General features: G+C 37.6%; 3 protein-coding genes across 3 annotated transcripts; 1 reads left to right on the forward strand and 2 right to left on the reverse strand.

Annotated features, from left to right (window-relative positions):
* Positions 1-1,464: 1,464 nt before the first annotated feature.
* On the reverse strand, positions 1,465-7,845 carry LOC110728544. The gene is made up of 6 exons (XM_021908186.1): positions 7,442-7,845; positions 6,827-6,938; positions 6,580-6,672; positions 5,142-5,339; positions 1,928-2,144; positions 1,465-1,793 (listed from the first exon to the last, which is right to left on the reverse strand). The coding sequence occupies exons 1-5, from the start codon at positions 7,732-7,734 to the stop codon at positions 1,938-1,940; spliced, it is 903 nt and encodes a 300-aa protein (XP_021763878.1). The 5' UTR covers positions 7,735-7,845; the 3' UTR covers positions 1,465-1,793; positions 1,928-1,937.
* Positions 7,846-11,649: 3,804 nt separating this feature from the next.
* Positions 11,650-12,880, forward strand: LOC110728545. The gene is made up of 2 exons (XM_021908187.1): positions 11,650-12,072; positions 12,161-12,880. Exons 1-2 carry the CDS (start codon positions 11,820-11,822, stop codon positions 12,775-12,777), a joined length of 870 nt encoding a protein of 289 aa, XP_021763879.1. The 5' UTR covers positions 11,650-11,819; the 3' UTR covers positions 12,778-12,880.
* Positions 12,881-21,854: 8,974 nt separating this feature from the next.
* On the reverse strand, positions 21,855-22,750 carry LOC110728637. Its single transcript, XM_021908281.1, has 2 exons — positions 22,378-22,750; positions 21,855-22,276 (listed from the first exon to the last, which is right to left on the reverse strand). The coding sequence occupies exons 1-2, from the start codon at positions 22,748-22,750 to the stop codon at positions 21,855-21,857; spliced, it is 795 nt and encodes a 264-aa protein (XP_021763973.1).
* Positions 22,751-22,755: the final 5 nt, after the last annotated feature.

A 22,755-nucleotide genomic window follows, 5' to 3' on the forward strand; every position in this document is an offset into this window, starting at 1 on the left:
GTTGAAGAGAGAGAAAGAAGATCAATGGGGGAAGATGAGGATGACAGAGGAGAGAGAAAATATGGGGGAAGATGAAGATGAAGATGAAGATGAATGAAGATGGTTTTGAAGAGGAGAGAGAAAATATGAGGGAAGATGAAGATGAATGAGGATGGTTTTGGGTTTCTTGAATTGAAGATGAAGAGTTGATGAATTAGATTGGGTTGGTTGGGGTGAATATTGGGTAAGAATTAGTGACTAATAAAATCCGATTATAGTTAATAAATTGTGTTTTAATTTTTTAAATGAGGGTAAAATTGACATTTGACTAGTTTTTTTACTAAAAATAGAAAGAAAAAAGTAAGTTGCACATAATAGTGAGCGGACTAAAATGACAAAAGTTGCACATAAAAAAAACCGGAGGTAGTATATATAATGATAAGAGATTCAAGTTGTCAATACAATGCATAGAGCGTCATTGGTGCAAGTCATTCACTGCATTTACAGAAGATTCAGAAAGGCAATTTATATTCAAGGCATGGTATGCATTATTTACCTTTAAAACTTGTATCCATCTCAAAGTTTAATAGCTCTAAGTTCAATTCATAGTTAAACCAAGCAAAAAACAGATATGACTAAAAAAAAGTGCTTTTAAGATGATCCTAAAGATTTCGACAGCATTCAGACCCCTGTAAATAAACAATGTTTGGAACTGCTATAGATGATAAATCCAATTAAAACTATTTTGCATAGCTGCCAATTCTAAGAAAAAACTCTGCATAATCATAATTATAGTACTCCCTCCGTCCCATAATATAGTTCATGTTTTCCTATTTTGGAGATCCAAAATATTGTTCCTGTTTCTATTTTAGTTAGTATGTAAAGACCATTATACCCTCACTTTTTTAACTTTATTCATTGTACTTTCTAATTTACCCTTGAATTTTGCACATGCCTTGTACTTTTTTCCACTTTCTCTCTCCAACTTTAGTCTATGATTGTACTTTTCACTTTGAGTATGTACTTCATCCACTTTCTCCGCCTATTTCTTAAATACCGTGAAAAAACACAAACAAAAACTATATTATGGGACAGCGGGAGTATATTACTTTGTAATTATCTATCTAGCATTTTGTTCCTAATAGAAGCCCCTAACCTGTATGCTTCTGCTGTAGATTTGTAAAGATATACGAAGTATATATTGAGCACAAACATTACATTGCTAGAAGCACACCTTTAGGTTTACAATTGCGGCTTAGAAATAGTTGTGCTACATATAAACTACTGAATTTGAGGCTTTTAAGACCAAAAGTTAGCACCTTTGAAGCTATGTGAAGTTCAGTTTATCGTTACATACTGTATCATTGATATTAACCCTTCCCCTGTCCTTCAAACCCACCCGGTAAAAGTCATCCTCCATTCTCCACACTGCCCTTCCAAATAACCCTGCACCCTACTTGCTTTGTTTTTGGAATAAAATCTGGATGGTCATAGGTTATCATGAGGCTTTGATGTATAATCGAAGAGCATACATGTGAATTATATAATAAACCTGACCAAAGAGTATGTTAAGAATTACAAGCAAAAGTTACCATGTACATGAAAACTTACAACTTTTGCTCACACCTCATTACATGCCATTTCATCAAGTTTCTTATGTTTGGTATGCTCACCAATAAGGTCCGAACAATGTCTTCAATGATCTAGGTTCATCCCCAATATCCTTTTCAACCGCAGCATAAATAAAGTTTCACACTTTCACTCTCCTCCAACTCAGCTAAACAGGGTTGAGTTTAGTTGCTTATCCTTCCCACCTACACATGATTGCAGCACAAGATTACAATAGAATAACTACAAACGCGAATTATTTTTAAAAATGGCATCTCCTATTTAGAGCTACTCAACTTCTAAGCTATGTAAATGATACAGTAAAGATAAAATGTGGTACCTTGTAGCAGTTATGACCAAGGCCATTTTGCATCAGTCCAACTAAATTGATGATCTATTACATTTCTGTCTTCTCTGGGGCACAAACTTGTTTCAAAGTCCCCTGCCTTGCAGCAATTTAACTTCTTGTCACGTGATACAGCTTCCTCTCTATAAGCTGGATTATTATACCTAGGATGTTGGACGAATGAAACACTTTTCCACCAAAGCTTAAGAGCCTAGCACATGAAGAGAGTAAAGGAAAAACATACACTTGTTAAGTTGTTAGATCATACACACTAGAGCAATTTGCTCCCGGTTAATGCTATTTTTATTTTACCTGAATGTTCGTTTAAGAGATTTTAAAGCAGATGGCCAATGTATGAGACTTAAAAACTTTAAAAATCAATAATATGATCATATTTCATCAAAAGAAGATTTAACAGATAATGTGTGAGCTGGGATGAGAATAGAACTAAAAAGTGCCAGATATGTGTAATTTGAATTTGCAAATCCATCTCAAAGTTTGTAGCACTACAGTTGATCCTGCCAGTAAATGAACAATCCTACATGGAATTCTGTTTATGTGGGTCCATTTGAATGTGACATAGATTACCACTTATACCACTAGCAGAATACTTCTGTAATCCATGGCATAAAAGACTTGGGCACATCTTGAAAGACACAATGCATAAACTGTAAAATATTAGAAAATATGACTAAGAATTCTAAGAAGGGTGCTTTGAGTTTTTAACATTTCAAATCAGTTGAAACACAAAAAGTTACTTGTAGTACATAACATAGGATATAGAGCTATACTGTCTCATCGAGTCCTTAGCTAATTTCTAGTCATCTCTAGTCTCTACAATATCATGGATTCGTGATCAATCTCTTATGCTTTCTGTAAGTCTTATAGTTTTAAAGCCATAATATATTGGGATTTTATAGTAAACAACTTTATTTATAAATTGAAGTTAAAAAATTATGGAAACTGGAAGGTCTAGAGGACAAGAAGAAACTATGAAGCCTTATAATAGGAAAGTTTTCACCTCACTCTGAAAGTAATAAAAAGCTTTGCTTCATTATGATTATCATCTGCATTCTATAGTGTTGACTGGCCAGGGGCTAGATAAATGATGTACCATAGATGCATGTATCCGTTGGGCAGGCCAGTGTTTGTATGCTAAGGTCATTCGAAGCAAGTTCTTTTTCTAGATATCGTATCTCAATGATATTGAGCTTGCTTCCTATAGAAAAGGGGCGACAGATAAGACTTAGGACTTCTCAGATCAATTATGAAGGAAATATTATTGGAGATGTAAGCTGTATTCTTGAAATCAAACTCATAAAAGACAAACACAGAAGTTATGATGGGGCACTCCTTTACAAAGATATACATATATTGATGAGGTCCTCAAAAGATTGATTATTCAAAGATGAAAGGGCATTGATGCTCTAATGGATAAAGAGGACAAGATACACAAAGTTTTAAAACCGAGCAGGAGAGAGGAATTGAGAATCACTCCATATGTTTCTGACAGCATGTTGTATGTATGTATGTATTGGTGCGTACACAACAAAATGTTTCCTACATCACAAGATTCATAGGCCGCTACCAGAATAACTTGAAATTAATCAATGGAAAAGCATAAAGAAAGTCCAGACATATATCAAAATGCCCATGATGAATTTGGAGTTTCTTGAATACTGGAGATGTGGATCATAGTTGATGATGATTTTCCGGATAAATATCTACCAGATTTTATTGTACACTCACTCTTGGAGGTTTAGTCTACTTGAATGGTGTAAAGAGGTTAAGAGGAGTCATTAATATGATGCAAAGTTTTTAGCTTCTCACGAAGCTACAAATTAGGTTTCATTATTAATAAAATTATACATTGATGTTCAATTCGGTGAGTTTGTAAGTAGGTCTCTCAAGATATGTATTCAGTATAATGATAACACGGTTTATAAACATTGAAAATAATAATTTGACTTCATCCACTAGAAGTCAATAGCTTAAGTCTATAGCAGAACCATTCATGGAACTCTGCTAATCGTAATCACGATCATACTGATTTTTGTTTCTGTACTATTAAGATTTTGATAAGCTTGTATCTATCTTTCTTGTGTCATACATGTTTGTAGTCTGTACAAGGAGGTTAAAACTCGCATGCAATGAGCCAATGATTGAACAAGGGTATAAGTAAACAGATTCAGGTGTTCTGCACACTTTAAAGTAAGCTTGTACTGCTCTTGCACCTTAACGGGAGCTACTCTGTTTCCAATGTTTAAAGCCTTAAAGAATTTAAAAAAAGTTTTTCATCTATACAAAAGTTTACAAAAGATTTTGGTATTACTTCTCAGGGTCCTTTGTCCATACTCGGGATAATGTTAGAATGGACCATAATATGTTGACTGTAGGACAAACTCAGCCTCAATTTGGCATTTGCATTAAAAACAATAAACTTGGGATTCATTGTTTACAAGGTTTCAGTATGACTAAGGTATGGCCTAGGCTATCGTTCAAGCTTTAACATCCTAAAACATTTTGTAAGAACGAGTATACGCTGTTTCAATGTCAACCAGACTTAAATTTGTTACAAAATCAAGGATTACGATGTGTCAATGTCAACCAGACTGGCATTTAAATCAGAATCAAGGAATGCTTGATTCCTTCTGCAAATATTATGATCTCAACACCCAAATAGTTAACAATAATTTCCACAAGGGATCTATGTTATGTGAAAGGCCTAAAGTAAGATTAGAGCAATCACAATAAGTGGTAACAATGAGCTAAAGTAGAGCTCCAAGGACTATCCCTTTCATCAGGGAAGCTCATCCGCCAATGCTGGGTTCCATATAAACCTAGAAAGGCTAAAGCCCATTCTACAACTTGTTAATGGAAGATCCCAATTAACTACTAAGCCAAAGCTTCCGTCACTTTCAATCAAATGTGTCAGACTATTTCTATTTATATGATCTGAAAGCTATTCTTCCAAAGATGCTCTAAGAGACAAGGAAGGTTGAACTATCTAATTCTGAAAATGATTTAGTGCTTCCTCTGCCACAGACCCAGGTAAAACATGACTGGATTACTGTAATTCAAAGTGTATCTTGAAAAACATCATAGTAATGCAAAAAATATCCTTAAACAATTCAAGCAGTAGGATCAGGTTGAATAGGCTCAAATTCGAAAAAAAAAATGTTGCTTTCCTTGGAAAAGTATCACTTACATGCCAATATATCCAAACCGCAACTTTGTGGGGCATCAACCAGAAGAAGAATAATTGATCAACCTTCGAGGAACTCACTCTTTGCGCTCTTAATATAGCACAGAAATGTTCGCCAAGATCCGGGTGATGAACAGAGATAACAACTGACAAATCATTTCTAGGTGCTGTTGCCTTGATTTTCCAACTTCCTTGCATGTCCTGCATGATTTCTAATACGTCATTTATTATGCAATCAGTTCTTGTATGAGGAATCCGGCTAACACCAAATAGTTGAAGGTACATCTTTACAGAAGTTGAGTAGAATATCAAACTCATCTGCAATGCTGAGATACAACAGCTAATACTTATGCAATCCTAACATAACTCAGGCTAATACAGCTGCAACAGATTTGCCCTGATTTATAATTGATTTTATTCTTCAGACAAATACCACAGTGGCATTAAAATCACCTACTATATCATAAGAAAAGTGTACTACTGCATATGAATGAGACCCATCAAAGTAAAACAATTATCCAATCATAAATTTTAGTTTTTAAACATTCTAAATCAGAGATCCATTGAGTTTATTAAGTAAGTTCAGGAGAAATTAGTACTACGAGTCCAAGGATATAGCTCTGCCGATGCACATCATCAAGAACAAACCGTTGAGTAAAAGGTCTACTCATACAGCACATCATCGAGAAATTAACCTATCTCCCACCAAACTTTTTTCTCATTAATAGACACAAACTGATCCAAGGGTTAATTATACAAGATTAATAATCAAATTATACAGCATTTATTGATTTATAACAAGCACATTCCATATATATTGTACAGAACATATAGTATTATTTAAGAAATTCATATAAAACCCAATAGTCTTACCTATAACACAATAGTCCATTCAATTGTAAGAAATGAATAAATTAAGATGTCAGTAAGCAGTAACCTGCTCTGATATTTAATCCCATGATTTATTTAGAAAAAGTGGTTCCAAGAAGGTGATTCACAATGAACAACAGAAATCTGAAAGAGGTTAGGAAGAAAATGTTTAGGCCACATGCATAGCCGATTCCTCCACCATGTATGCGCTATATTTTAGGCTATAGTTTTCTTAACACTTGGGGACCCAAACAGATGGTGCTTAAATCTATACTTTCAATAGTATAAGGAATTTCTCATGTTTGTGCGAAAGATTATTGTCCCACATTAAAAGAATGGTAGGAAGGTAGGCGGTAGCTAGCATATAACTTTGCAGCCTAATCATCCTATATCATGATTATGATTATAATAAATTATAATAGTTCTTGTCTAAATGCAAAGACCTCTATCTAAGTACAACAGAAACATGTGATATCTTTTGAGTCTTGGCAAATAAAATAAATAATGCTTTGCACACTTATGAATTGAAGGGTGGAAGAAAGGTGAGCCAATTAGTTTGCCAATGTCATACCATGAAAGGGCTAACATGTAATGCTTTTGCAACCACGTCTGAGCTTGGGTTAAAAACAAATGAAACTCTTTCTCCCCAAGGTGTATTAGTTACCTAGACGAAAACCAAATTTTGTCAATATCACAGTAAAAATGAAACCTGATAAACTGTAGTAAATTAAAATACAGTATGCTAAAGGAATCTATATTGACAGAATCAAAAGAGTAATGCATAAAGAATTTGAAAGGTGATTCAATCTCAGTATTACCTCTGCAATACACTTCTTCAAACTGGTAGAAGAGTTTTCTTGGTCATAGCAGTAGTATAAACTCAACGGATTCTGTTCATATCCCACACTAGGCGGTATTGTTAAGAGAAAACTGCAAAATAAAAGCACTGTTTTTCAGAAATGTACACTACGTACATAATTTAGGCCAAATATTCTTAAAAATTCCTAAATTGATATTTTGGAAGAAAATTGATGGCATATTGACAAGTTTATCATCCAAGACTCCAAACACAGCTGACTTTTTACAGAATGAATGTAGATTCAACTTATGAACAGCAAATGGACTCCAAAATATTCATTCGTTATTAATACTGCAACACATTATAATCGAAAAGTTTTTATATTGAAAGTTGTACTATTATACTCGAACAATCTCTCAACCCCATTTTATCAATCAATCAATCAATCCATCCATCAAAGTCTTCATTCCATAAGTAGGGCGGTTATATGAACCAGAAGTGATTATTCCATGAAAAAATGTCAAGTGCGAGTAGTTTCAACCCCATTTTAAGTATATTAAAATTATATGAGGCTTACTTTCTTAAATACCATGAAAAAGTCTGTTAGAGGCTAGAGCGAATAGTTTAAACTTACACGGGGCCAGTAGTCCCAGTAATGTTTCGAGCCTCGTCAGCCGATAGATGGTTAGAAGAAGGTGAAAGAGGCGAGACATCAAGATGAATGAGCGCATAACGAACATTGTATTTAAAAGAGTGGTGGACAGGACGGCGGCGTTCGTGCCAAACAACTCCTTCGTAAAGAATGATGCCGTCGTCATCGGAAGGGAATGCCCGACGGATGAGGAGTCGGAAGGGGAGGAGGAGAGAAAGAGCAAAGGAGATAATGGAATTCCAAATTATGGAGCCTAAGAGATAGAGTAACTCCATTTTTATGAAATTGTGGCGATTTTTTTTGGTTTTGGGTGGGGAGTTTGCTGGTTTTGATGGATTGGGTTGGTTTTGGGAACTAATGATTCTACCCAAGATGAGTGGTGGGTGACTGGTGAGTGGTGATAAGCAAGTCCACGTATGTTTATTATTACTCTCAACTAGTGTGTTACCCGCACTTTGTTTCAAGTGATACTTTAAATACACCTTTGTGTTTTTTTAAGTATTACATTAAGATGGGCATATAATTTTAGACAAATTAATTGACTTAAATAAAATAAGAGGTGAGTGGTACAGACATACAATTAGAAGGTTAAAAAAATGTAAGAGAAAATAGTGCGATTAATAGTTGAAAAGTAATCAATGGAAATAAAAAAATTATAGTGGGTTTTGATGGGACCATGAGAGGAGAGAAATATAATATTAAAATGTAACCTTTTTTCCAAAAACAATAAGTTTATCATTATTAAAATACGACCACATTTGGTAAGTGTACACTTATTAAAACACGGAGGGAGTAATTTCTTTTTTATATTAGACGCATTAAAGAATTTTTAATAGACGCTTTAAAAGACTTTTTAATTTATATTTTTTTTATTGTGAGTAAATTAGAATACAATGACAACAATAAATTATTGGATTAATACCGTTTTTTAATCCCAACTTTCACCAATTTATTTTCATTAATCCCAACTTTGGATTATTCCTCAATAATCCCAACTTTAAGGTATTCTTCATACCCAACCGGTAAGTAAACCTGTTATATCAGGTCACTTGACACGTATCAAGTCCTGATTGGTCTAAAAATTTAAAAACAAAATCAGAAAAACCCAGCTAACCTCCCCTCCCCCACTGTCCCACCCTAACCTCCATTACCACTGCCCAGTCCGCCGCCCCTCCCCTCGCCGGAACGCCGCGTCTCCCCCACTCCTTGCGTCGCCGTTTTCCCCCCTCCCTCGAAACCCCCTCCCATTCCCCCACGCAGCCATCAAAACCCCAAAATCGCAGCCACGAAACCCACAATCACAGCCACGAATCTCCAAAATTGCAGCCACCAGCCACGAAAACAGAGGTTTCAGCCAAAAATCCCAAATTGCTCCTCCCACCACCACGAAACCTTAGCGGCTAGGGTTTTCGATGGGGACTTGTTATTCATCGCCCGCAAATCTCTACATAAAGCCCACATTTTATAATTTTTTGACAAATTTGCCCTTTTTATAATTTTAACCGAAGATAAATTTTTCGCACTAAAAAAATGTGGAGCAGCACCGGATCGCCGAGGATCACCGGAGAATCGCCGTCGTCATCGGAAAACGAGGTTCGTAACGCATCGTAAGGACGAAATGGTGGCTGGCGCCTAGCCAAAAGGCCATGCCGTGGTTGTGGCGCCTAGCCAGGACGCCGCCACCGTGGTAACGGCGCCTGGTGGAGAAGCCTCGACCATGGTAGTGGCGCGTGGCCAGGACGCCGGAGCCACGGCCAGGACGCCGCCACCATGGCGGCGGCGTCCTGACCAGGCGCCCAGGCCGTGGCTCCGGCGTCCTGGCCAGGCGCCACTAGGGGAATATATATTTTTTTTTTTATTTTTTTTTTATTTTTTAATTTAATCCCCTTTTTTTTTTTTGTTTTTTTGTTTTGTTTTTGTTTTTTTTTTTATTTGTTTGTTTGTTTTTATTTTTGTTTGTTTTTCTTTTTTTTTTTTTTTTTAATTTAATCCCCTTTTTTTTTTTGGTTTTTTTGTTTTGTTTTTGTTTTTTTTTTATTTGTTTGTTTGTTTTTATTTTTGTTTGTTTGTTTTGTTTTTGTTTTTTTTTTATTTGTTTGTTTGTTTTTTTTTTGTTTGTTTGTTTTGTTTTTGTTTTTTTTTTTATTTGTTTGTTTGTTTTTTTTTTGTTTGGTTTTGTTTTGTTTTTGTTTTTTTTTTTATTTGTTTTGTTTTTTTTGTTTATTTGTTTTGATTTGTTTTTGATTTTTTTTTGCTTGTGGTGTTTTATTTTGTTTTGTTTTTTTTTTGGAATTTTTTTGTTTTTGTTTTTGTTTGCTTGTGTTGTTTTATTTCCTTTTAATTTTTTTTGGAGGGAATTAATTTTTTTTTTAATTAAGTTTTTTTAATGCATCTTTTATTTTGTGTTTGTTTTTGTTTTATTTTGTTTTATTTTGTTTTGTATTTGTTTATTTTTTTTTATTATGGTTTTTTTTGTTTGTTTATTTATGTTTGATAAATTTGAAATGAAATGTGTGTTATTATTTTTTTTTTTAAATGTATTATGCGTTAAATATAAAAATGATATTTAGAAATTTAAAATTTAGAAATTGCGTTTGTGATAATTTTGTGTTAAGTGTATTAATTTAATCTTAATGTAATTATATTTATACGTTATATGTTATTGTTACAGGATTATGGTGGAGACGGAAATGATTACAGTGGGATTTTTGTACATGATGGCCTGTTCGAAGATGCTCAACAAGCGATTGATTGGGCAAAACAGGTTGCAATTAGATCAGGCTTTTGTTTAGTAGTAGCAACTCATAAATCTCAACGGGATGGTAGAATGGATCGCATTTTGAGATGCGACCGTTATCGCAAAAGAGAAGAACGAGATTTCAGTAAAGCGATTCGGTTTGACTCAAAGCGGAAAGGTTGTGGGTGTCAGTTCCGAGTTAAGGTTCGACAACATCAAAGGCGTGACGGTTGGGAAGTGAAGGGTTACGGCAAATGGGGATATCACAACCATGAGCTGATAGCATACAAAGTGGGGCATCGGCAGTTAAGCGGCCTAAGTCCAGCTGCGAAACTAGTTGTAAAAGAAATGAGTGATGCTCAAGTGAAGCCCGCTAAAATATTAGCGTCTGTGTTAGAGAAATTCCCCGAAGACCAGCCAAACCGAAGACACATCTACAACGTCAGACAGAAATTGAGGTTTGAACGGTCAGAGGGAAGGAACCCTATACAGCAGCTTCTGCACCAGGCACAAGCACGTGGTTACCTTTACTGGTTTGAATCTGACGAAGACACATCGGAGGTAACTCATTTGTTCCTTGTCCATCCTGATTGTGCTGATATGATTTCGTCTTGGCCATCTGTGATTTTGATCGATTCAACGTACAAGACAAACAAGTACAAGTTCCCACTGGTTGAGATGGTTGGGATGGCTCCAACGAACCAGAACTTTCTGATTGGTTATGCAGTCATGAAGGATGAGACGGCTGCGAGTTACCGTTGGGTGTTGGAAAAGTTGAGAAACTACATCGGCCCAAATGTACAGCCATCGGCCATCGTAAGTGATTGTGAGGGAGGTCTTTTTGCCCCTATAGCGGAGCTGTTTCCGGAGTCGAGCCATTTACTGTGCACATGGCACATCAACAACTGCGTGAAAGTCAAAGCCTACAATATTTTCAACAAGAATTTAGTAACAGCAGAGACATTGGTAAATGGTAAGTGGCGGAAGATCATGCAAGCTACCACAGAGGCAGAGTACGATCGAGCCTTGGAAAACTTCAAGGATGCGTACAAGTGGTGCCCGCCAATCGTAGACTATGTGATGCACCAGTGGGTACCTCAGAGGGAAAAGTTTGTCAAATATTGGACGAACCAAGTTCTTCATTTTGGGAACACTACGACATGCAGAGTCGAGAGCGCTCATAGAGCTTTGAAGGACTGGATTGATTCTTCCACGGCTGCTCTGGATACACTGTTCGAGAGAATAAACAAGGCTATTGATACTCAGAGGAACGGCATCAAGAACTATCTCGAGGACTCCAGACGACGACATGGCATGTTGTATGGCCATTTCATATTTAAGATTCTCCACGGTCGTGTGTCACACCACTGTTTGGGGTTGATTCTGAGCGAGTATACCAGGATGAGGGAGTTGGGCGATGAAGTGGCTATTCGGTGCGGATGTGCTATATCAGTGACTCATGGATTACCTTGTGCATGCACCATTCACCGCGTAATTACGCAAGACAGGGCGTCGTTACATGTCGATCAGGTTCATCCATTCTGGCGGACGCTCGTTATCGGAGAGCATGCTGTTCCGCATACGGTTCACCGTGAACAGGAGGAGTTGGAGCAGTTTCAGTTGATGTTTGACCAAGTGTCCTCCAGTCACCCTTCGATCATTCGTAGTGCTACACACATACTTCATGACATGTTCAATACATCGTGTTTGGATACCGAGGAACCGGAAGGGGTCGAGCGACCTAGGGGTCGACAACCACGGCGGAACAAGAGTGCGTTTGAGTACATTCGCGGTCGTGGCCGTGGCCGTGGCCGTGGTCGTACATCCTCATCAAGTGGCAGCCAATCATCGTCGTCGGTGAATATGCCCGGCACCGGTAAGACATTCGACTTCAATTTCTTTTGTTGACTGTTTGATTAGTTTACTGTTGACTTGTTTATTGTGTTTATTGATGTGTGTAACAGGGAGAATGGACATTGAACATTTTCCATATAAGGACAGGATCCCTAATATCATGATGCCATTCTTGGACGGGTGGAATGATGTCATTGCAGATGGTAACTGCGGATTTCGGGTTGTGGCGGATGTGTTTCAAATGGGTGAAGACAACTACGGTTTAGTGCGGCAGTTGATGTACAGTGAAATCGCATCAAACCGAGATGTGTATGGCCATGTGTACGGCGAGGACTTGGATAGGTCTCTGCAGCGTATCCGGTGGGGAGGGGGACCTTGCGATCAAAATCATTGGTTCGATGCGCCACTTGATCTCTTTGCCGTTGCAAACATCTACAAGTGTGCAGTCATGCATTTCGGCCTTGGTTTACATAGTCGAGCCTATTATCCATGTACAACGGTTCTGCCCTGGTGTTCGCGCGAGACCGTCACCAGACCGGTAAGGGACGTTGCTATTGGATTTCTTGGGCCGTCATACAGACATTTTATCCGATTAGACATGTCACCCGATTTTCCGGTCCCACATATCATACCGAAGTGGTATGAAATTCGTAGAGCAAGCGTGGAGGGTTGGGATGCTTTGTACCATGCTCGCGTGCAACAGTGGAACAATTTAATTGCCATGTAATTTTTGTTGATGTACACCTACCTTTTACTATGAGGCCTTGTATTGTCAATACTATGTCATTTCTATGTGTTCATTTTTAAAAGATAATGTTTCATTTTAAAAACTAACAACAATAATTTCACAATATTACAAACTAAAAAGATACTATTGAATTTTAAAAACTAAGAACAATAATTTCAAATATTACAAACTAAAAAGATAATGTCTAATTTCAAATATCAGTAATCCCTCTGTGACGCCCACTGCCACTGCTCAAGGGTCCGTTCCAGATCGTCAATAACAGCTCTGCCTGATGCACTCGTCATGCAGTCCCTTTCCTCAAAAAGTCGGTGTCCCAACTGCATAATCTTGCCCATCCACTACACAAAACAAAAAACATGAAACGACGTATTATACATATATATATTAAAATAAGAGAACAACAAATAAAAGATGAGACGTACCGCATAAGAGGCAGTGGCAGGTGGCACATCGTCATCATCTGCGTCGTCGATGTCTTTGATCAACCTCGGGTGCGAGTGCCGGATGTACCATTCCATGTAGTGCTGGTCACACATGGCAATCACCCCACTTGGCGGCCGCTGCAGCTCCGCCGTCCATAGGCGGGCAACCATCGGAAACTGCTCCCACATGGATATCATGTTTGCCGGCCATTGGACGACGTACTCCTTCGACGACGCAGATCGTACCGCCTTACTGGGCCATGCCGGTGGAGGTGGGACAACTTGGACAAATCCAAGCTGGCGAAGACAGCGCTGCGGCATGTACGCCTCTACGATCTCGCGATACTGAATCAGTCCGGTGTAGAGGGTCCTGGGTACCCTATTACTAGGGTTCTGGCCGAAAGGCATCCAGTTCACCTGCACATTATTTAAAATCAGTAACAGTCATAAAATAAAGCATCAGATTGTAAAAGTAGAAATAATTTAATCACTGTACCTCTAAGGGGGACATCCTGTCAAGCGATAACCGTATGGAGCGCAGGCGGTCAACGGACTTCTTCTCGACACGCGGACTCCACGCACAGGCACGTGGCTGGCCATCACCAATGGGAACCGGGTCGAGGTGTGGTCGAAACGCAGGAAAATACTCGTATATCCAGGTCTGTAACAACGTCAGACATCCAGTGATACCTGCTGCATCAGCCCGGCTCGAGAATCCTAACTGGCGATACAGATACGCCAGCGTAGCCGACCCCCAAGAAAACTGGCCTACTCTGTCGGGCTCACACGCTTCAACTATGTCGCGTGGCCTGAGCTTGTTCCCGCTCTTATCCGGAAACAAGGTACACCCGAGAAGAAGAAAAACATATGCAGCCAGCTGTGTGTCCTGCGTCCTACGTGCCGTAGGGTGCAAACATCGCTGCAAGACGGCTGCGATCTTAACGCCGCCGTGATCCCACACACCAAGTGCCGATGTGTACAGCGCAGCCCTATCCACCGCCAACAGCTCCGCTAGTAAATCTGCCTGATCCGCATCAGTGACGACAGATGCTCGGTTTCCCTCCACGGGAATCCCAAGGATGGCCTCGACGTCATGCAACATGATCGTCATCTCACCGAACGGAAGGTGGAACGAGTTCGTATCCGGCTGCCATCGCTCAACGAAAGCCGTGATCAGCGTCCAGTCAATCCTGTCGTGCATGGTGGCAGGAAGGTGACTCACTCTAGTGCCCCTCAATCGCCCGACCATCTCGCTCTCCTCCGGCCAAGCATCAGCCCAGCTACACAAAAACCTACAAGTCTTTTCCCGGGTTTGGCATTTCAAAATGCCTGTATCCAAAGCCCTCTCCTGGTCCTCCCAAATACGGGTAGCGATGTGTCCTAAAAAGCTAGGAATCACACTCCCGTCTATAGGTCCCCCGACCACCTCACCCCTCACCATCCAAGAATCATTAACGGCCCTCGACCGTTTTCTGCTACCCGCAGACACAGTGGACGCAGATGATGTGCCAGATCTACTAACAAACCTACCATCTCGACCCTTACGCACATCTACCCTATGCGTCTCATACGTATCATCAAGCCTCTGACTGAATGGACCGTAATCATCATATGGTCCACTCTGATCGTCGACATCCTCATCTGCATCATCCTCGTCCTCGACCTCCTCCTCCTCGACCTCCTCCTCCTCCTCATCATCATCATCATCATCATCATCTTGATCGTCCGCAGAACAGTGCACCCGTTCTCTGCGGGCCGAGGCCGAAATACCACGGGATCTAACGTGTCTGGGCCCCGAGCTCTCCATTGAGTAGATCGTACTCCTCACGACGTCAATACTCTTCCCCGCACCAGGTCCAAATTGCGATGCCTAACTCCAAGTAAATAATGAAACATAATAACGAAAACAAATTAAAAAAAGTCGAAAATAAACACAAAAGCAAATAAACAAGTCACGGAAATAAAATTATAAACATAAAAAATATAAATATATACAAGACAATATACATATAAACATAAGAAATATAAACATAAACATATACCAAAAACAAAAAATATAAACTACAAACAAAAAAAAAAAACAAACATAAACAAAAACAAAAACAAAAAATATTACCAAAAACAAAAAATATAAATACAAAAAAGGACGAAAATAAACACAAAAGCAAATAAACAAGTAACGGAAATAAAATTATAAACATAAAAAATAAAAATATAAACAACACAATATAAATAAAAACATAAAAAATATAAATATAAACATAAAAAAATATAAATATGAACAAAACAATATACCAAAAACAAAATATATAACCAAAAACAAAAAATATAAACAACAAACTAAAAAATGAAAAACATAAACAAAAAATCAAAAATGCAAAGAAAAAACCAAAAACAAAAAACTAACAAAACTTAAAAAATTTAAAATTGCAAAAACTTAAAAAAAGAAGAACATCAAAATTTTAAAGAAAATTTATAAAAAAAAAAGGAACTTATAATTTTTTAACATACAAAAATATAATTCAAAAAAAAAAAAAAGACATAGGAACATAAAATTAAAAATTAAAACCAGAAACAATTTTTTTTTTTTAAAAAAAATAGAACATAAAATTAAAACAAATAAAAAAACAAAATTTAAAAAAAAAAAAGATAAAAAAAAAAGGGAACATACAATTTAAAAAAAAGAAAAACAAATTTTTTTTAAAAAAAAAAAAAAAAAATTCGAAAATAAAATTTAAAATTAAAAAAAAACAAAAAAAAAAATTTAAAAAAAAAAAGAGAAGGAGGCGCCTAGGCAAGACGCCCGTACGGTGGTGGCGGCGCCTAGCCCAGACGCCAATACCACGGCCGTGGCGCCTAGCCTATGCGCCGCCGCCGTGGTAGTGGCGTCTGGGCTAGGCGCCGCCACCACCGTATGGGCGTCTTGCCTAGGCGCTTCCTCCGTGGTGGTGGCGTCTCGCCTTGGCGCCCCACCGTCGCCGGAGGTTTTTTTTTTTAAAAAAAAATTACAAAAATTTAAAAAATTACCTTCTGGCCGGCAAACCGCCTTCCGCCCACCGCCGGTGCCGCCACTTCCTTGCCGGGCCGCCTCGACATAGCTCTGGAAATAATTTAGAGAGAGAAAGTGGAAGTAGAGAGTAGAGAGAGAAATTGTGTTTTTTAGTTTGAGGGCAAAAGTGTCATTTCACTCTTATTTTGTGGGCTTTATGTAGGAATTTGCGGGCGATGTTTAACAGTTCACTTTCGATGGTGGGGAGGGATTTTTGGTGGTTTTCGAGAGTGAGGAGGTGGTCTTAAGGGGTTTTCGAGTGGAGGAAGAGGTTTTAAGGGAAGGAGTGGTCGCCGGAAAACTGGAAAGGAGATAAAGAGGGAGGTTGGGGAATTGCAGCAGGAAAACGGGAAAGGGAGATAAGGAGGGGGGGAATTAGCGGCGCAAGGAAACGGGGAATATCAGCAGCTGGTGCTGTGGTTTTTGGGGTTGGTTGGTGGCCGGAGTTAGAAGGGGTTTTATTGGTGGTCGGGGTTGGGGTTTCGGGGAGGGGGATGGTGGTTTAGAGAGTAGTGGCCGGAGCAGTGACTCCAGTGGTAAAGGAGGGCCGGAGGTCCGACGAGGGAGGTGGCTGGTTGCATAATTGGGCGGGTTGCCGGATTGGCTGGGTGGGTTTTTTTTTTGGTTTTATTTTGTTTTTTTTTTTTAATTTTTTAACCAATAAATTTGCGACACATGTCACTTTAACAAAAAAAAACAAAATTAACCCATTCAACCGGTAACCGGTTTTTGGGATTGAAGAAAGATAGGCCGCCTTAAAGTTGAGATTATTGAGGAATAATTCAAAGTTGAGATTAATGAAACTAAATTGGTAAAAGTTGGGATTAAAAAACGGTATTAATCCTAAATTATTTTGGATTTTTTTTGTTTTTTATTCTACATTTTAATATTTGTATGTATTTATATATAAATGTGAATTAGTAAAGCATGATTTATTTCTAACTAAGATGGTAATACATGTAGTTTTCATTCAATGAGGTTTTGTTGAATGATGACATGACGTGATATTGGTGTAAGCAGGGGTACACATGGTTGTTGAATGATGATGTGGTATGATATTGGTGTAAGAAGGGGTATACGTGGCACTAGAAAGTTTTAGAAATGTCTTTTTATTATATAGTACAAATACGGGTGTCTAATCGATGCTTGATTTGGCATTAGGTCAAATTCAATCCTACATCAAAAATTCCATTAGTTAAATAGTGAGGATTAATCCCCTTACATAGAATATTATTTTTCATATAACCCAATAAATATACTCCCTCCGTGTTTTAATAAGTGTTACACTTTGACCGCCACATAGTTTTAGGCAATTTAATTGACTTAAATAAAATAAGAGGTAAATGGGGTAGTTGGAGTATTATAAAATTGTAAAAGAAATATAGTGGGTTAATAGCTTATTGAAAAGTAATGAATGTGAGAGGAAAGAAATAATAAAAAAAGTAATAGTGGGTTTGGGTGGGGATCATGGGAGGAGAGAGATATTATATTTAAATGTAGTTTTTTACTAAAAAAGGAAGTGTAACACTTATTAAAACACGGAGGGAGTACTCATCGTTGGTGGCTTGATGTTGCAAACTCTAAACCCTTTCAGCAAATCTTCCAAGTTTCATTGATTAAGCTTGAAACCTTAAATTAGAAAGAGACAAAAAGAGGTGTCTTATTTCAATTTTGTGGTGTGAATTTCAGGGGAAAAAATACTCCTTCTGTTGAATAGGAAATAACCGTAAAATAAAAAAGGAAAGTAGGAGAAAAAAAGAGGTATAGATAAAGTAAATACTCCCTCTATTTCATAATATTAGTCTCATTTAGAATTTTTTTATGTAAATTAAGAAAAGGGAGATTCTTGGAATAAAGTACATTGATACCATTAAAATACATTAAGACCATCCTTTTTTGGAATAAAATACACTGATGCCATTAAAGTACATTAAGACCATTTTTGGGAGGATTAAAATTGAGGATAATATGTGAAAATAAAGAATATATGTGAGGGATGAAAATTAAAATAAAGTAGGATTATCTTTTTAAAAAGTCCAATATAAAAAGTGGGACTAACATCGTGAAGAAGAGAGGGGATTATAGAAGAGAATGGGGTTATAACTTATTGGAATGAGAGAGTGTGAAAGCCTGAAAGGCATGGGAGGCTACTTGATGCCAATGTTTTGAAAGGGGAAAATAAAAACTTACCCGCATTATCTTAGCAAAATATTAAAAAATAATAAATAAATTAAAAAAAAAAAAAAAAAACTAAGGTTAAGCTAGGGGTACTCATCTAACACAAGGGCAGCCCATGACCCGGCCCAACACCCTTCTTTTTTTTACCAGGTTGGGTATGACCCATTAATTTTGAAAAAATGGAAAAAAATAACATCCTTAAATTTAGCGGGTTAGCAAGTCAAAAAAACCGATTGCGGTACTTTGAAACACCCTCACTTACACCCAGACAAACCTTTAAGGCGCAATGCAAGAGTTACCGATTTGCATAGAATAGTGGACATCGAAAAGTGAAACTAATTGTAGATTGTGAAATAGTTGTTCGTTTGTTTGTGGAATTTACTCCTCCCAACTCTCCTTATATTCACATCATCCGAAAGTATAAATCCATGATATGATTGCTCATAAGAATGGGAATTCATAATCGAACATAAAGAGAAGTTAACTGTGCTGGTGTCTCTTTTAATCAGAAGTTATCATATTTGAAGTAGTCCCTAGATATTTTCATGTCATTTTATTGGAGGACTTTGGTGGAGTGGCTTGTCTTAAAATGGTCCCGAAAATTATCTTAGTTTAATTTTTTTATTTGCTTTCTTTGTTGTTTTTCCTTTGTTGTTTTTGTTTTGTTCGTTTCTTTAAGTCTAGCTTTCCTTTGTTTTGTGGCTTGCCCCTCAGCTTCACCAAAAATAAAACCTACTACTTTGCTTTGCTACAAAAAGGTTCGGGATTCCGATTAATAAAACAAATCTTATAGATAAAGTATGAGGAAGCCCAGGTTTATCATTTAGATAAACCTCAGCCGTTTATCAAATGGTATAGTAGTAATTAAGTCGCCTTGGTTTTCGCGCAATGGGTTTTTATATTTTTTCTTTTGTCATTGAATAGCTGGCACAAACGGTGCCTTGTTAACACTTGCGTTAACTTTTACCCAGCTTCTCCCTTCTACAACAATGGAGGAAGGTCGTTGCCCACAAAAATCAGTAAGAAACGAAGCCAATTGCTCGCAAAATCAATAAGAAACGAAATCAGTTGCCCACAAAAATCAGTAAGCCATTTTCATCACCATGTTTTCCTTCATATATCTATTTCCTCCATTACAATTACTTGACAGCCACCATTTCTACAACCACATTTCTGGCGGCTTCGGCGCGAATTAAAAGAAAACCCTAAGATAAAAGGGAGAAATAAAGGATAAGATTTTTCTCCCTCTTTCATCTTCCATTGAAGCTGCTCATGAGGGGTTTGAAGTTTTTATTTTTGGGGAAAGAGATGAAGAGGGAAGAAGATAAAGTATTGCTAACTTTGACTAACGGCAAGGCTAATAACTTTCCTTGACAAAAATATAAATTGACAAAATTGTCCCTACTATTCATGTTTAAATAGTCCGATATACCCTTTGATAAACAAATCAAGTTTATCATAATGATAAACTTGAATTTGCTCATAAAGTATTATGTTATGTTAGGCCCTCTTATATATTCTCCATTTTTTTTTCTAAATAAACTGAAATTATATTTACTAAACTAAAATTGTTTTTACTGAATTTAAATTATTTTTACTAAATTAAAATATATTTCAGCGCGTTTTATGTGGCTGGCCACACCGATTAAGTGACCCTTGATCGATTGAGTAAGCCCTAAATAAGTACCTCTGACCACACGTGTGGCCAGCCACATATGAAACTTTGAATTATTCTAAACTTAATACGAATTACTCCCTCCGTCCCATAATGTCGTGCTTATTTCTCAAATAACATTGTAATTAAGGAGAATGGTGGAAGTAGGGGAATATTCTAATGAAAAGATAAAAAGTAGAGAATATTATATAGGAATAAAAAGTAGAGAATATTGTATGAAAAGAGAAAAAGTAAGTAATGACTTTTTGGGTATATGTGTATTTTGTATGGAAAAGATAAAAAGTAAGTAATGATTATGTGCTATATTTAGAAATAGGCACAATATTTTGGGACATCCAAAAAGGAATACAGACACGAAATTATGAGACGGGTGTAATAATATTTAGTCTATTTTAAGTTATTTTTATAAGTTACTATATATCTATAAATATTACGAAAATAATAACCGCTAATGTCATCACCGTCTATGTATCACTCTCATATTAAATTTTTTCTCGCCTAAATGTAAGGATGATTTAAATTTGTTTTCTTCTTTTTTTTTAGTTACCCTATTTAACATTGCATTAAAAAAAATTATACAGCTTCTACCATACAAATACCACTTTATCATCTTATCTTAGGAAAGTGAAACAATTTTTAGTGTCACAATAATAAATGACCTCTTACGGTCCGACTACTGTCTTTCCCACTATCGTTTCATCATCCCTTGGGTAGCAAAGCTTTCCACTCTCTCATTTCCTTAAATTTTACTCAGTATTTCAATCTGCTCCATTTACTCAATTCTTAGCCTTTTTTATTTATTTATTTATTATTATTTACTTGTATTTTTTAGGAAATTTTGTCAAAAAAAAAAACCACTTATAACAACTTTTTTGTTAGAAAAAACCTTAAAAAAGTTTTTTGACAACTAGAAACCAGATTGTAAAATTTTTTTGGCAACTAATTTCCCATTAATTCTTCTAATTACTCATAATTATCACTTAACTATTTGATAATTAAGTTGATTTATAAATTAAAAAAAAAAAAAACAAAACAAAAGCCACCCTCACCACCACCACCCAGCCACCCTCTCCTTCTCCCTCTCCCGTGGCAGCAGCCCCCTCCCCCATCCCCAGCCGCCACCTAGAACCCCCCACCCCTGTCGACTAACCTCCACCGCCGAACCAACCCCCTCCCTTTCCCCTTTACCCTCGCGCGACCACCCTCCTAAACCCTAACCCAAAAATTCCACCCAATAGAGTGGCTGTGAGGCTGCGGCTGCGACCAAAGTTGGTGCGGTGAGACTTGGGCGGTGCCAGCGCTGATTGGTGAGCCGAATTGTTGACGGTTTGAAGAGGTTTTGTGATTTAATTGTGATTGCTGATATTTGGTGAAGGAAGTAGGTTGTGATGATGTGTAATGTGTTGTTGCGGAGGGCTGGTCGAAGCAGGGGAGCTCGTCAGGCAGCAGCCAAAGTCGCAAACGCGACGGTGGATTGGAGGTTGGTCGCCGAGAGTGGGGGTTATAGGCGGCGACTCAGATAGGGAGGGGGAAGGGGAAGGGGTGGCTAGCTGGTGGTGGGAGGTGGTGGTTTTTGTTTGCTTTTTTTTATTTTTAATTTTTTTTATTACATTTATATAATAATTTAATTATTAAATAGTTAAATGAGAGTTGAAAGTGTAATTAGAAGAAATAAGAGAAATTAGAGGTTAATTTTTTTTTTTTTTTTGAAAGGAAACGACACCACCATATATTAATTAGAAGAAAGGTCCAACATAGACAAGCTTACAATGCTCTCAGGAAAAGAGTCAGTACGGATGAGTTCCTGACACTCTCCTATGTCACCCCTAGCAACGAGGTGAGCGACGGTATTACTATTGCGTTTTACATGGGAAAAAATACAAACATTGAAAGCATTATAGAGAGCTCGGATCTCTTCCAGAATATGGAATATAGGTGCTGCTCCGTAATGTCTTTTGGTGATAGCTGAAACTATGTTGAGGGCATCTGACTCAATCCACGCACTGTTGTAGCCAAATCTCAGCAGGGTTGACATTGCATAGCTGATTGCCATGGCCTCGGCGATGTCAGGCCTTAGTTGAGTGATTTTCTTCGTTGCGGTCAACAGCATCGAGCCATTATTATCTCTAACAACTACTCCTAAGCCAGCTCTGCCTTCTTGGCCAATGTGTGCATCTACATTCACATTGATAATGCCATGAGGGGGGGGGGGGTGTTCCATCTCGTTGCAGACGTTCTATTTGCAGCCCTATTACAATGATACACCCTTTCAGCATAGTATTGGTAATCTTCCACCATTTTACAATAATTTGCAGCCATCATTACCGGGTTTGGAGTGCTATTCCCATATATACGCATGTTATGGCATCGCCATGCAGCCCATAGCATACCAGCCACTCGTAGCACATCATACTCCTTCAGTTTAGAGCTTAGCCAGTTCCATCTTTCACCAAATGAGCCTGTAGGGGCTTCTGACAGCAGGTATCTAAACTCACAATGGTTCCATATTGTCTTCGCAGCCTCACACTCAAAAAGAGCATGGTTTATTGTTTCTTCACTGTTACCACAGATGGAACATATATCATCTTGTAATATGTGACGTTGCATGAGTCTTGATTTCACTGCCATATTGC

The sequence above is a fragment of the Chenopodium quinoa genome, unplaced genomic scaffold, assembly GCF_001683475.1.
Source record: "Chenopodium quinoa cultivar QQ74 unplaced genomic scaffold, ASM168347v1, whole genome shotgun sequence".
In the NCBI taxonomy this organism is placed as follows: domain Eukaryota; kingdom Viridiplantae; phylum Streptophyta; class Magnoliopsida; order Caryophyllales; family Amaranthaceae; genus Chenopodium; species Chenopodium quinoa.